General features: G+C 37.6%; 1 protein-coding gene across 3 annotated transcripts in view; it reads right to left on the minus strand.

Annotated features, from left to right (window-relative positions):
* Positions 1 to 16,050, minus strand: part of TNFRSF19 (TNF receptor superfamily member 19) — an 89,877-nt gene that overhangs the window by 63,320 nt on the left and 10,507 nt on the right. For 2 of the 3 annotated variants that reach the window (XM_025462704.3, XM_025462705.3), the window contains exons 2-3: positions 6,164 to 6,268; positions 4,308 to 4,418 (exon numbers count right to left, since the gene is read on the minus strand). In XM_025462704.3, the coding sequence (XP_025318489.1) occupies positions 4,308 to 4,418; positions 6,164 to 6,232 (180 nt within the window). In that variant the 5' untranslated portion in view covers positions 6,233 to 6,268. Of the gene's footprint in view, positions 1 to 4,307; positions 4,419 to 6,163; positions 6,269 to 6,854; positions 7,110 to 16,050 lie in introns of all 3 variants that reach the window. The other variant, XM_025462706.3, reaches the window with a different exon arrangement.

The following is a 16,050-nucleotide window of genomic DNA, read 5'->3' on the forward strand; positions in this document are numbered from 1 at the left end:
ATGGTGTGAGAAGCCACAGCAATGGCTCCCGCGTGGCTCAGCCGAAAGGAGTGTGGTGGGAGAGCAGAAGCAGAGGGATGTTCAGAAACCAGTGCCCAGGCCACGGGTAGCTCAGACAAGGAAAGAAAGGAAGAAGGCTGACCAGGAAAGCAGCTCCTAGAATGTACAAGCATCAGGTCAGCGTGATTTGGATCTCTTTTTTAGAAGTTGGTCCTGAGCCAGAATTTCTAGAGGGAATTTCATCATTCTAGAGAGCTACACTGTCCAATATAACAGCCACAATTTCATGTGGCAAAACTTAAAATTTCATTTGCTAAAATTTAAAATCTAGTGCTTCAGTGACACGAGCCACCCTTCAAGTGTTCAATAACACACTTCAAGTGGCTAGTAACTCCTATATTGGCCAGCGCAGATACAGACCATTCCACCATCACAGAAAGTTCTGTCGGACAGCACTGTACATGGGCACTATGCAAAATGAGAAAAGAAATCATTACCACCATGTGGCCCCACCACTTTCTCCCAGCACTTCTAATGGTGGCAATGGACAGAGCAACTGACCATCTCCATGTCTGTTTCCCCATCTATAAAACAGAAGGAGTTATACCCCCTATTTAAGACATACATTAAAGGGCCTCTATAACTTAATATACAAATATCACATAGAATCTGGCTCATTATAACAAACGTTAGCTAGTATCTATTCTGGTTGCATGATATATATTACAGAATAACAGCTGAAGACATATTTGAGAGGTAGTACATATTTGCTAAGAGACATCCCTTAGACACACATAACCGAAAGTATCTAGGGTAAAAGGTTAAAATAAGTAATCACTTAAAAAGTGGCCAACAAAAGGAAAAGTCTCAATCTAAACAAGCAACAATGGTTATTACTGAGCTTGGAGCTTCTGTGCAGACTTACTATCTGACAACTGAAAGGAAGTGAAAGAGGTCAGATGGACCACTGACCACCTAGGACAGGTGTGCCAAAGTGTAGACTGTCTCCAGGAATGCTATTCTGGTAACCTCCCCCAAACCCTACACTACATGTTTTAAATGGCAGAGACCTAACAATGGGAAAGTAAGCCCCGACACCTTCAGAAAAAACTAGAATTGAACGCCTTCCAAAGAAAATAATCATTAGGAGTAATAAAACCACAGATGGAAATTTTAACGCTACCTGCTTACCCAAAGTATTTCCAGGCTTTAGTTTTAAGACACAGATAACACATTTGTAATTCAAAGAACCCTATGACCCAGCATTTGTTATTTTGGGTTGAGAGACACAATATTAGAAAATGGACATAAGTTTTAAGTTATGTTTACTATAGTGAAACAAGCAATTTAATAATGTTAGGATAAAGGTTATCTGAAAGCTCTCATGTCTGGTGAAAATGCACTTCTTTTTTTTCCCCTTAATATAAAGAAAACTGGTTGTGATCAGTAATTTGATTCAGCTTTTCTACTTTTTAATAACTGACTTTAAAATACTTACTGTTCATTGTGCATTCAAAATTTCAAGCACCACAGGTAACCAGAATCTTAAGCCTCAGTTAAAGAGGTAAGTACTACAGAACTCAGTTATTACAAATGAACAGGCATTCCGCCCTCCAAATTATAAGTTTGGCATAATAAGTGAAAAAGGAATTCAATTATTTATAAATATCAGATTATGTTTTTTTAAAAAAGCTTAGTATTAGCCAAAGATGTAAACTTTTCTTTGATTTGTAAAACTTGGATGTCAGAGTTAACCAGTTGAAAAGGTTTGCTAATTTAAGTGATTTATCTGATTTTAATATACTCAGAACTTAATATTTTTCTCCTCTGAAAGATACATGTTCTTGCTAAAGAGTTAATTAAGGCAGCCTAGAAAGAAGAAACTGTAAAATTATGAATGGACAGTTTAGAAACTTCCCAGCCCCAAAGTAATCACTTATGAAAAAACCTCGAGCTGTCTTGATATATACATACTGTATAAGATATGTATAATATTATATGTATAATGTATATGTACATATGTATATATATATTTATATGTATAAATGTATTATATATATAATTTTATATACTATAATATATATACTATAATATATACATACTAGGAAACATAGTATGAATATATATTCCATTGATATGTTTGATTCCTTTGCTCTGTTAGGGCATGAGCAAGGCTAAGTTGCTAATTTTATTTGCTAGGAGCTAAAACCAAGATAAAAGACTTGGCAAAATAATTTATAACACACACATATACACACACACAGAAATCCATTAACTTTTATATGACAAGATTTAAGTGGCACTTTTTTTGACCTAAGAACTATCTGAAGTTGACTGATGTTCTTTAGTAAAGGTACTCTGTGGCTGTACTATGTCCAACTCAAGGTAGATACCTCAGGGTATGTAGGAGCATGATACACGTATTTGTGACATTCGTGCATCCAAGTGGGTCTTACCCTAATTTTTCAGTGATATCATTACCTTTCCTTTGAGTCTTTCTCACCCAATTTGTCCTTTTTCTAATGAATAAAATGATAATAAATATTGAAACAAATACTAATCAAGTAGTAAAGGCAGAATTATTCAGAATTCCTACTCTCTTTGGTTGCATCCAGTGTCATAGGGATAGACACCTGTTTCCACATTTGGGGAAAATTACTACCTAGAGAAAAATATTTCTTCTGAAAATCCATGGAAAATTTGGAAAATTGTAAAATAGAAAAACTCTTATCAGATAATCTCAGAAGATGGATTTTTTTAAATAAAAAAATGTTAGGGGTGATAGGACCGTCAGCCTACTTTTTCAATAAAAAGTTAGATTTTTTAATTAAAATTTTTTAATAAAAAAAGCTTAGATAAAAATACTAAAAAACAAACAAACAAACAAACAAAAAAACCACTAGAGGTCATAGGGACCTTCATCCCTGGTCTGATTCTCCAGAAATTATTCTGAGGCTATACTCTCTAGATTCAAAGGATGAAGGAGAGGGAGCAACTTCTGAAAATGATTTACTCATCTTTCAGAATCTATGACATTTCACTCAGATTTTCACAGAGATTTGGGAAAAGAAGAACTTTTGAGAGGTAGCAACTTCATCATCTATTTTTCTGTTGGGCACTGTCACATTTTTTACTACTTTGTTCACTGATCCTAGATCTACAGGTCTGCTCCTCTTACACCCAACACCACAAAACCTAGATCTGAAAATGCACCTCTCTACAATCAATAAGGACTAAAAAATACCAGTTTAGATGCCACAGTGAAGTCAATGGAACACACGGTTCGAAGATCAGCCAGTTTCAATCCAAATGTAAAGCCCAGGATATTAAATGGCACCACTTATTGAACACAACCAGCAGAGAAAAGCCATCCACCAGGAATCACTTGCAGAATGCAGAATGCTTTGTTTCCTGCTGTTTGTGGATCATTGATCAAAAATCTATGAATGACAAGACTCCACTTGAAATAATGGCAGTCTGTAGGGGCAAAGGACTCCTCTTTTAAAAGTCACTTTAAGTAAAAAGAAAAATCTTTTTGTTCGTTTTCTAGCAGGAAGACTTTGATGCTTTATTTAGAACAAAATGATATATCAATTATCTACAACTAGTAACATCTTCAAAAGGTTAGAAAATAAAGCAAAAAAGGTCTGAGAATACCCAAGACTTTGAAATATGCCCTCCTGGGACATACCGCTTCTTAACAAGTAGCGGGTAGATGAATATATTTAAAATGCTCCTGGGAATAACGTACATCCAACATGGGGAGATTAATAATAGCACCTGCATTGTCAAAAGAATGTACAGAATGCTAGTTTGCAAAGGCGCTGCCTCTATGGAGCATGGTTACTGTAGGCGCTACTTTGTGACTAGCAATGGTAATAATTCATCTTAAGAAAAAGAAGACCCAGTGAAAGAAAGTAGCGTTAGTATTTTCTCTTATGATTTTATTTCAAAATCTTCAGTAGAGTATTTGGTTCTTTTTAACTAACTCAAATACACCTTAATAATTCTATTCTTTCGCTGACATACGATAAGCACAAATTTCACAAAACAACAATTAGATTCTAATTATCAGACAGAACCTACTCCTTTTATCTCAGTAAGATATATGAATCAAAGGTATTGGAGAGAGAATTGGGTAATCACCCAATTCTCAATTGGCTCTCAATTTACCCAATTTTGGCTCAAGTAACCAAATTCTGTCATCGTGTCCAAATCTTCACCAGTAACTAGCTAAAAGAGTTTAGCCCAAAAGAATGTATTTTAAAAGCACAAATTTACAACCTCACCATGCATCCAATATTTACCTTAGACAATTCCATGCCTGGCCCACATTGCTTGCAGAGAACACAATTTCCAGATCGATCCCTGAATTCTTGTTGTCTACAGTCTCCTGTTTCACAAATCACTTCACATGCCTGAAAAAAAAAGTTTTGCAAAATGTTATTTTAAAGTAAGTTTAAAATTATATACATATATTTTTGGTAAGAAAGGAACAACATCATCAGTATTATTTACACAATCACTGAATGTAAACATGAATTCAGAGGCCAATTTAATTTTCAATTTAGGAAGAAAAATCACTTTTTAAATAAATATTTCATTTATTTGAGAGACAGGGAGAAGCAGACTCCCCACTGAGCAGCGAGCCTGATTTGGGGCTCGATCCCAGGACCCTGAGATCATGACCTGAACTGAAGGCAGATGCTTAACCCACTGAGCCACCCAGGTGCCCCACAAAATCACTTTCTGAATAAGTCAGTGGAACAAATAAGTCAATAAGCCTGATTTTTCTCTGTATTCCCTGAATGAGGTCTGTGTGTGTGTGTGTGTGTGTGTGTGTGTGTGTGTGTGTGTGTGTGTATGTCTCTCTCTCTCTCTCTCTCTCTTTTTTTTTTTTTTTTTGGATCAACGGCTATCTTCCTCTGATACTTTTCTGAGTGCCTAAGGTAGAAAAGGACAAAATGACTTAGGACATGTCCTCTTTTCTAAGAAGCACTGGGTGAACAGACATTGTTCTGCAGAATGGCGATTATACAAAAAGGCACAGGAAATTGTTCTTGATGATTGTAATGATGAGTAATTAATCAGCACAAACTATGGCCTCCTTGAAGCAGGAGTATCTATAATGATGTCCTGCAAACCAATTAAATAAAATCAAAGTCTGAACCTCTCAAGCAGGCAGGAGGGAGAATTCAAGGTGGAGATTCATTCAGCCACAAAGAAACTGTAATCACTCTGAGAAACAAATTCCAGGGACACCCAGGTGGCTCAGTGGTTGAGCATCTGCCTTTGGCCCACGTCCTGATCCTGGAGTCCTGGGATTGAGTCGCACTGGGCTCCCCACAGGGAGTCTGCTTCTCCCTCTGCTTATGTTTCTGCCTCTCTGTGTGTCTCTCATGAATAAATAAATAAAATCTTTAAAAAAAGGGCGGGGGGAGGGAGAGAGAGAAACAAATCCCACTACCTCCCTCCTAGACCATTCATTCAAATGTGTAACAGCGTCAGCTGGAAGGAAGGAAAATTTTCCTTCCTCTACCTGAATCTCAGGCTCCAAAGTGACCCCACTCTTACTTTGTCTTTCAAGAAGACTTCAGGTACTGTCTTCAGCATGAATAATTCGTTTTACATTTGCAGATGATGATCCTATCTCCAGATGAAATAAATTTCAACTTTTTTGAACACCTTCATAGATCTTTCATGTCAAGCATTCAAACATTAAAATTCTCCCTCTGTCTTTAATGCTTTTTGGAACCAAGAAGGGTTTAAATAACTATATAAAAATCACACTTCTTTTAAGAGTCAATTCTAATTTCTTCACAAACTGTGTAAATCATGGGCTCCAAAGAGAATCTGGTCTTGTTAGGGTCTAGGGTGTGTTATAGAGACATAAGCCTATACACACAACAGAGTACCATTGTCCTAGAGCTATGAGTAATGCTGTGATTTTATTACTTCATCTAAATGTAAACAAAATAATTTCAACAATTGCTACAAATGTCAAGACTTTTGTCTTGGCAGCAATCTATGCTTACTAATGAAATGCAACATGATAAAATACAATTTGAAAGAAAAATGCAAAAGATGGGATTGGAAATTGAAGATCATTTTGGTACTACTTAGATGACTCTCTCACCACGTTCTTAGGAAAGACTTGACTTACCAAATAGGCCAGTAAAAGTACAATGGTGCGAAATGCTTTTTCTTGTTCCAGGAGCACTTTTAAAGCCATGGCTCTTATTACGTGTATTTATTGTGGAGGAGTTTTCTAAAAGACAAGAAGATCTAGTTAACCAGGATGACATTGGTTGCTGGTGTTCTGTATTTACTGTACAATGTTTACCATTAACATTTCTACTAGGTAATACTATTTATGTTTTAAAGGAAATCACTTTATAAAAAAATACACAGACAAACAATAGGTAAGCTTTTAAGAATTTAGGTTAGGGGAGTGGAAGCTTTGTCTCCCTATACATTATATGCAAAACTCCTACTGGCTCTGAATTCCTAGGCTATACATGCTTTTATTTTCTTCTTTTTTTTACAGATCTTACCTTTTAAAGTAATCTCTACTCCCAGTGTGGGGTTCAAACTCACAACCCAGAGGTCAAGAGTGGCATGCTCTCCTGACTGATCCAGCCTGGTGCCCCTATGCATGCCTTTATTTTCTACCCAAGTCTCTATAGTTCCAACAGCTCCACCCAACAGAGTTATATTACAACAGTGACTATATAAACCCACCATGTAGATGGGTTTAGTTGGTGCCAAGAGGGCAATTATAGTGATAAAGTAACAATGAACATGTGCTAAGCACTATGTGCCAGGCACTATCTCCACCATATTAATTCATTTACCTTCACAAGGACTCTAGAAGGTAGATATCCAATTTTAGAGATGTGGGGAAACAGGCTCAGAGAGGACTGAGTCCCTTGCTCAAGGCCAATGAGAGGCATAGCAAGATGTACACCCAGGTGGGTTGGCTCCAGTGCTCCTGAGTGGCATATACCCTGCAAGGCTTGGGTCTTGGGCCTGCAGCTCCACAAAGAAGCAGATACAGCTCATGTTTGGCATGTGTGAGTACTTCCTCCAACCAGTACAGTGAAAGTAATCTATGAGCAGAAAAATGAGCATTTATTTAAGAACATCTAAAAATCATTTACAAGTGATGAAATTGGAGGCACTCCCTTTTCGATAAAAGATAAAGCCAAACCACCTCATCTTTATGGTAAATGACCTAAAAGGTAGAAACAGACATGGCTGCCTTTTTTTCAGACCCATACAATGTCCAGAGAAGAGATCTATCTTAAAAAAAAAAAAATAGGGAAGACTCAGCTGGTGGTTCCATCTATTAGGTAGAGAAACAAGGGCTCAGTTTCTCTTCAAAGTTGAATCTTCCAAAACTAACAGAGACCCAGAGCAAACAATGTGACCACTTAGAAAGAAACCAGAGCAGAGAACCAGAACCCTGGACCAAAAACCTTAAGAAAAACAATAGCAATTAACAACAAAGGAAGCAGGGCTGGCGGGCTGCTGTCTCCCTGCTGGCCAAGCAGCCAGCCTGGGGTGAGCCTGAACACAACCCTGTCTGTCTGAGACAGACAGCCCAGAAAGTTACTCCAGCCACCTGAGTGGCTCCAATTATCAGTGCAATGAAATTTAATGTTTGTTGAATGAATGATTCATTTTGACTGAATTCAAAGTTTTTTGGTTTTGGTTTTTGCTTTTCCAGCTTTTGGCCATAGCTTCTTTTTCCTCCTTGCATATGTCAAAATGACCCAGCAGTTATCCAACCATGCAGCTTCCTGCCTGTGCAGACGCAGAATTGGGAAGAGAAGATAAAATCACATTCCCCAAAATGTATGCTTTGGGTTATCTCTTTCTTGACATGGTCCTAATTTTTTAAAATGTGCTGATTTTTTAAAGGAAAACACAAAATCTCTTGGATTAAGCTAATATGGAAGAGAGGGTATAAATATCAAAGCATTTACCCAAATACAAGAAAAAAAAAAAGATCGACAGTTAGTGCATACCACAATCAAGCAACTAGTTTGATCGGAACAATACACTAGGATTCTGTACTAACTACTGCGGCAGGCACACAGATACTGTAGTATCTTCCAACCCACACACTTTGGGTTGGAAGTCATGGCAACACGATTTTGACTTCAGAAGATACACCTGTTTTATGTACAAAAATAAGTAAGTCAGAATGCTATCAGTGGTTAGGTTCATATTGTGGCATCCTGGGTGAAATTTTTTCCCTCTTTTTTCTAAAAGTTCTTTCTAGGGTATTTCATTAATAATGAAAAAAATATGTGCTATGTTCTTGGGGCAAAAAGGTAAATTATATAGTACTTGAAAAGTCTATAAAATAAGTGATGAGATTAAAAATCGCATAAACACAATTAAAGAAAAAAATTAAATAAAGTACAATGATTTCTGCATCAGAAGGAGAATTTTTTTTTTTAGATGATAGGGCAGAAAAAACTGAATGGAACTATATCCTACGTGCTAACTTATATCATTCTCCCAAAACACACACACACACACCACGCTAAATTAAATACTTTGAATGGGTTGATCTTTGCAAATTACCCTTTAAACTCCTTAGCCTGGCACCTGGGCCATTTACAATCTTACCCACTAGCCCACCGGTGTCATCACTAGTCACTGCTCTCCCATCCATCTGGCTCTGCCATAGCCTGATGCCCACGTTTCTTCTGAAACCCCGTGGTCTTGCCCTCTCACTCAGGCTGTAACCTAGGAGAGCCTTTCTCCCTAAATCCCTCCAAGAACCTGCTCAGCTGTCACCCTGCTGAGATGCTGGCCAAGACCAAGCACACTAAAGAGATTTATTTGTTCCCTATGGCCCTAAAGGTCTTTCTACATTCATGCACAGTATCGATCATATGACATAGCAATTATGCTTATCTGTATGCCAGTTTTAGGCACCAGACTGTGTGTTTCTTTAAAAGGGGTACCACACCTCATTACTCTTTGTATTCCCAGTATTTAGCATAGTACCTGGCACATGTGGGCACGTAAATGTTTGAATTAATGAAGAGAATAAAGCAGCACAAAACAATGAAGAATATATTATGGAAAACAAGTGGGATTTGGTTGCATGTAATGGACTTAACTTTTCTGTGATGAATAAGAATAAACATTCTATCTCAGATATATCTTATTACCATGTCATTATATCTACAAGGCATTAAGTCTGATGATTGAATAATATGGTGATTTTTTAAAAATCCTAATTTGCTTTTTAAAAATGTGAGCAGGTTTTTTTTTTTTTAACAGATTTCTTACACTGGGAGCTAGAAGGCAAAATGCACCATTGGAATATATCACTTCTCTCTTTTGTGACTTCTCGCTTAGCCTGGCTTTTTCTATACCAAGAGGCTGGGAAGTAATTAGGACTGGGTAGCTTGCCCAATTGTCCTGACAGCAGATGGGATGATATAAAGTCCAAGTTCAAACATTTTTCTGCATGTAAACCCAATATGGGTTTTTTAAGAACCTGGCTTTTAGGGGAAACTATCAGGGAAAAGTGTTAACTAGAGCACTAGAGCACCTGGGTTTTTAGGCCCATTTCTTAGCAATGTCACTTTGAAACTACACATTGGTAGAGATAAAAATAGAACCTGTATCACAGGCTGTTGTGAGGATTACCTGAGATAATGTATATCAAGTGCCTACCTAGCCCAGTGCCTCACATACTTAGCAGAGGACGGGGGTGGATCTGGTTCCTGGGGCAGTTGCTAGGCAATGCCACCCACTAGTGTGTGACCTTGGCCAGGTTACTTAACCTAAGCCTCAGTGTCCTCATCTCTGCATTGGGCCTAGTGATAATACCTGCCTCCTGAAACTGCTGTGAGGAATAAGTGTGTTGAATAGCACTCATAAAGCACTGCCAGGACGGTGAATTGATACAAACTGTTTGTGGCACATAATAAATGCTACATAAGCATTGGCGATGGTTATTGTTGTAGTTAATGACATTCATATTGAAGACCCAATGGTCCAATGTCTGTGACTTGTTAGACCAACGGGAGACATTATTCAGATGGTCACAATCCAGTGGAAGGTGACGGTTTAGATCTCTGGACCTACAGGTGCGCAGAAAACGTTCAAAGACTAAGAATCAATTCAAAGTCTGAACTAAGCATTTATATGTTGAGTACTGTGACTATACTTTATAAAAAGTATAGTTGTTTCCATACTCCCACACTTTAAAAAGAGTAGATATTTGGAGATCCCTGGGTAGCGGAGCGGTTTGGCGCCTGCCTTTGGCCCAGGGCGTGATCCTGGAGACCCAGGATCGAGTCCCACATTGGGCTCCCTGCGTGGAGCCTGCTTCTCCCTCTGCCTGTGTCTCTGCCTCTCTCTTTCTCTCTTTCTATGTCTGTCATGAATAAATAAATAAAATCTTACAAAGAGTAGATATTTACTTTTATCCAATGTAAGAGGAAAACTGCAGGTCAAAGGACACATCATAGAAATGGTGAAAAACAAACCAAATCCATGCCTAGTAACTCCAAAATGGGGTGCTCAGCTATTCCACCAGGCTGACCTAGTGTTTTATCATCCTATACTGTAGTATCCAATGGCCCGTGGCACAGTAGGATGATGTGAACACAAATGATCAACAAAACCAAAACCACATAACAAAATAAGACATTTCATGATTTATCCATTTATTCAACACATTTTGGTTAAGTAGTTATTAGGTGCTTGAAAGAAGGCAATATCAAGTTGGGGCAGGAACTACAAAAGTACACTTCCAGGGAGCTCACAGCCTAGCAGCGGTGGTGGTATCTCCTAAACACATTTGAGTATAACCCGGCAAAGGGGTATTTAGAAGCAAACAATTTGGCTGGTGAAGTGTTGTAAGTGTGACCTTGCATTTCCTGGAGAAAAATGAAATAACCTTGTGAAATGCTTTGGCATTCATAAAAAGAAGGAAAATTTAATGAAATAACAAGCATGTAAGCAATAATATTTAAAATAAAAATAAGGCAATAAAAAGGTATTTATTGAAATTGCTTTTAACTTCTGAGCATTCAGGGCCCAAGCCAGGGAGAAAGATGCCTTTATATTAGTGTCCTGTTTATTTGGAGATGACTTATCAAGTATGAGACATATGAATTATCGGGATTACAGGTTTTCATAGTTTGCCAAAAAAAATCCAGACTAGATATCATCTATTAACAATCTAGCAACCATTTTTGCAAAATGTGTGTGGAGAAACTGCCTCTAGCTAGGCAATAAAGGAAAAGACTAAGGATGCCTGATTCACTGTTTTCTAGGAGTTTGGAACTTCTGCTTTGACAACTGCTGTTCTACAGTATCAAACAGAGTGGCAGTCTGGGGAGGCCCAGGCAAGCAAAAAAGAAGAGACAGGAGCCTGAAGCCCAGGGCTGCAAACATTCTGTTCAGCTGCACAGAAGGTGGCTGCTTCTCAAATCAAACTGCTCAGCCCGCTCATTTGAATGAATGGTAACCGGGATAAATCCAACAGGTGCTGAAACGCACGCCCCTTCTACCTCCTTGTTCATCTGGTGAAACCCTGCGCTGGTGTGTGAACAGGCGGAGAGGCAGGGTCCTGGCAGCCCTCTGCAGGAGCCCGCTAAGGAGGAGTGGCTCTGGGCTCCATCTCCTACTGGCTGGGCACACCACTAGCTCCCAAACCCACCCTGGTTGTTTTAACCTGCAGTTTGCCCAACCGCCACCTGCCTCTTTCGCCATGGGGCCTTCCTATATGTACTCTGACTATATCTACCATACCTGCACCACAATCTGTCAGAGTTCTTCTGGGATCTTCCTAAATCTCGCATGGCACTTCTCTTCTGTTTCCATTGCACCCTGGGTTCATCTCTACCTCGCGGTGTAATTACCTGGACACTTGCCTCTCTGCAGGCCATGTGTTGCATCTGGCCAGCAGCACTATTTTCTTTACTCACTGTACCCTTAATTTTTTAAAGTAAGTTTTCGATATAAAAAAAAGTTGTTTTTTTTTTTTTTTCGAAAAATTAAAACACCTAGTCCCACACCAAGGCAACGTGAGGTAGAGCTGAGCATCAGTCATCCTTTACACAGAAGAACATATGGTTTCTAGTGCCCCATACTCCACCATCTCCTATTGCCACACTGAGCCCCCTCCCTTCACTCCGGCACCAACCAAACCAATTATGGTTTGAGGACTTCATGACAAGAACTGTGATTTTGCTCTAGAATTATAACTCACTCACAATATGTGCCCAATACTTGTTGAGTGAATGAAGAAACTGACTAATTACGGATGACATTTTAGTTCTTAGGATTGTTATAAGGGCTAAAGCTATATTCGGAAAATATGTGCAACTGTAACTTGAGATTGAAACATAAAATCCTTTGGTAGAACACAATTCAGTTCAGAATCCCAGTTCTTTTTTTTTTTTTTATGATAGTCACACAGAGAGAGAGAGAGAGAGAGAGAGAAAGAGGCAGAGACACAGGCAGAGGGAGAAGCAGGCTCCATGCACCGGGAGCCTGACAGTGGGATTTGATCCCAGGTCTCCAGGATCGCGCCCTGGGCCAAAGGCAGGCGCTAAACCACTGCCCACCCAGGGATCCCCAGAATCCCAGTTCTTGAATATAGTGCTATAATATAACAAAGATCACTAAATAAGAATCTAGTATTTGTTTTTCAACTTTTAACAATTCAGTAACCTTTCTTTCCTTCTTCTTTTTTTTTTTTTTTTTTAAATAGGCTCCATACCCAGCATGGAGTCCAATGTGGGGCTTGAACTCACAACTCTGAGATCAAGACCTGAGCTGCAATCAAGAGTTGGATGGTTAACTAACTGAGCCACCCAGGCGCCCCTTAATTCAGTAAACTTTCTGAGAATAATTTTATTTTTTATCTTATAAATGACCAAAATACATGAATTTCAGAATAATTCAAATAATCTGGATACTTTTTCAGAATAAATTAATTTCTTCACTTTTTCAACCTTTTAAAGTTACTTGATTTATTGTCCAACATACAGTGCATGCAATAGGTAACAGTTTTCATCTCCTAAAACTGTATTACCACTATGTAATAAAGCTACAGTCAATTCATACATTTTTCCAATATGCAATAAACTGAAATATTTTTTTTAAAAAATCAACATTAAAGTAAACTGGCAGGCTTACAATTTATAAAATCAGCATTGAAATAAAGCCAGTGCTATACATATAGTCTTTTACATTTTAATGGTGGAACATAATCATAAATGGCTTAGAAATAATGTCCATTCCCTATGCTGAGAGAATAAAAAGCTAGTTAGAAATTTAGGGTACTGCCATTTCCAAACAGGACAATAACCCCTGCCCTCTAGCCTTCCTCTATCTTAGCCTTCAATTTCATTATGTTCTGAAAATCATTCTTCCTACATCATAGAGTTGGCAGCCTCTTTTGTAGCCTAGGAAGCTCACAAAGGCATGCAGTAATAAGCACATACATATTGTTGTTGGCTGCAGAATGAGAAAGATTTCCCTTTTTCAAATCATGAAATATTTTCTGCTAAAAAACTCTACAAGCTTTACAATGTTCTGTTGCCAAACACAATATCTTCAATTCCCTCAAAGTTCAAAAACATTAGGGGCCACTGTCAAGCTTCTAGAATAATTTTTTTTTTTTTAAGAACTTAACCTAGCATAGCGTTTTTGGATACTAATTCTTTTTGTTTCTCTGGATTGTAGATTCTATCAACCTTGGGTTCTCTACCATCCTTGTGTTCCTTCAGAAAATCACTGTCAGTATTCTCAAAATATAGCATATTGAACCCAGGCACCACCCCCCACCCAATTCATAAATATTTCTCTATCTCAAAATACAAGTAGAACAACTGTAGCATCAAGGACCATGGGGACCTCCAATACCGACACAGTGTATCTTAAGAGAACTGTGCATAACCATTTCTAAAACACAGCTGTTTAAATTTTTATTTTAGAAGTCTGGATCAATTCCAAAACTTCTCTTTGAAACATCTGAAGTCCTCTTTCCCAGTCTAAGTAGTGTCCATTCTTTTAGATTTCCTCTTATTAGCCCTTTCCATGCCTACTGAAGAGTGGCTACATAATATTTAATCTTTAGATATACAAGTTCCTTTGTTTTATCTAATTGCTGATGGGTGCTTGTTCCCTTTTTAAAACCCAGGTTTTAAACTTCAGTTTAAAAGGTACATATTCTGTGATGTGTGGACTAAAAGATAGCTCAATACTGTTTAAACATCTTACTTTTAAATGTAAACATTTTAGACGGATAAAATAGGATGAATGAACTCACTGCTTAACCTGTAAATCATGAAAAGAAATTGCGTTCATACTGCTTTACTGTTCTTTTTCTTCATCTAGAAAGTTACTTTAAAGAGGCTATGAACGTTTAATAATCAGCTGCCACGAGACAAATGTACTTCACTGTTGAACTGTTCCTGGCTCTCTTATCACATAAGCAGCTGTCTATTTATTTGGAGTGTACATTATCCAAGGTGGGCCTTCTCATTCAACCTGTAGTCAACACAGATAGGGCATGTTAGCCTTTTTCCGAATTTTAAATCTTTGACTTTAAATACTGACTCATCAGATTTAAAAGGACTTGCTATTTTTCAGATGTTCAAGACGCCTGCAGTTTTTTTGTGTTGTGTTAATTTTTTGAATGATGGAAGTAGTCACAGGGGATTGGATTAAGCTTCAAAGATCTAAATAGGTGAAAAAGGAGAATCAAATTCTCATCATGAGTGTTAGCAGGCTTCCTCACTTATGTTTCAAAAGTCCCCAACATGCCCTAGAGTTATGTACTAGAGCTATAACTAGTAAATTAAACTAACATAATAAGGACAGCATGTGACAGTTACATGTCTCCATTCATTTTCCATTCGTATGTGTGGCAGGTAGGTATAAATGAAAGCTCATGATTATCTGAAATTAAAAAAAAGTCATTTTCTGTTCTTTTGAAAAGCTTCTTATGGCTACTTATATATTAGCTGTGTTCCTTTTTTCAAGTTTCTAGACAGGAAAGGTACTTTAACACTGCAATTTCAAGTGTGTAAAAAGTCTTCACATGTCCTTAACTTCAAATTCAAGATGCAGCCTGGGGCTCATTTAAAAGACAGTCTCATCAAAGGGACAGATAACTTCCATCAACATCCTAGAAAATACTAACACTTACCATGGAAAAATTCTCAAGTCAATAAGGTCGTGTGGCCTCAGTAATAAAGTAGATGGTATAAGACATTTTCATAGGTTAAAAAATAACTTACACAGCTCACAATAATGTTTTACATATTGATGTCAAGTAATATTTTCACAATGAAATTGCATTTCTATGTTTTGCATTATTTTCAGAGCAACTTGATAAATATCACTCAAAGATAAATTCTTTTTAAGTACCCATATCTCTGTGAATAATAATTAATGTCAAACACTTTCTTCTACAGTCGGACTCAATTCTCACCCCCTTTAAGTTACTGATCTTCAAATTAGAGAATAAGCAGTGCTTGAAATAAAAATATATATATATATGTATACATACGTAAACTACATGAAAGTAGCATTGGCACAAATGCCTAAGGAGAAACTGCACAACAGAAAACATACTGAGTAAATCCTGAACTAATGCAATATAATCCTCCCTTTTGAAGAGAAGTATCTGATCATGAAATAACAGCATATTAAAATTTTCTGTTTGCATAAGTCATGCTTAACAATAACTGTTTCCTGTTTATGTGAAGAAATTGTCTTCTAGTAAAGAATAACTGTCAGTGGAGTAAAAAGTAAGCCTTCATTGATATTTTGAGTTCAATTCTTTCAATTAAACAACACTGACCGAGGCTTATGGTTCTGTTTGCAGATTGAGTCCTTTAATGAAAATGCAAAAGGTGACATGGATTTCTTAAATGTACATTTGATGAATAGTTGGCTGCCATCCAAAGAGATCATCCTTGAATTTTAAGCCTTCCAAATTTCACCTTCAAGAGTGTATTAGTAAATTTCTATTCCACGAAATGGCATCAGAACCTG

Source organism: Canis lupus, chromosome 25, assembly GCF_003254725.2.
Source record: "Canis lupus dingo isolate Sandy chromosome 25, ASM325472v2, whole genome shotgun sequence".
Classification (NCBI taxonomy): Eukaryota; Metazoa; Chordata; class Mammalia; order Carnivora; family Canidae; genus Canis; species Canis lupus.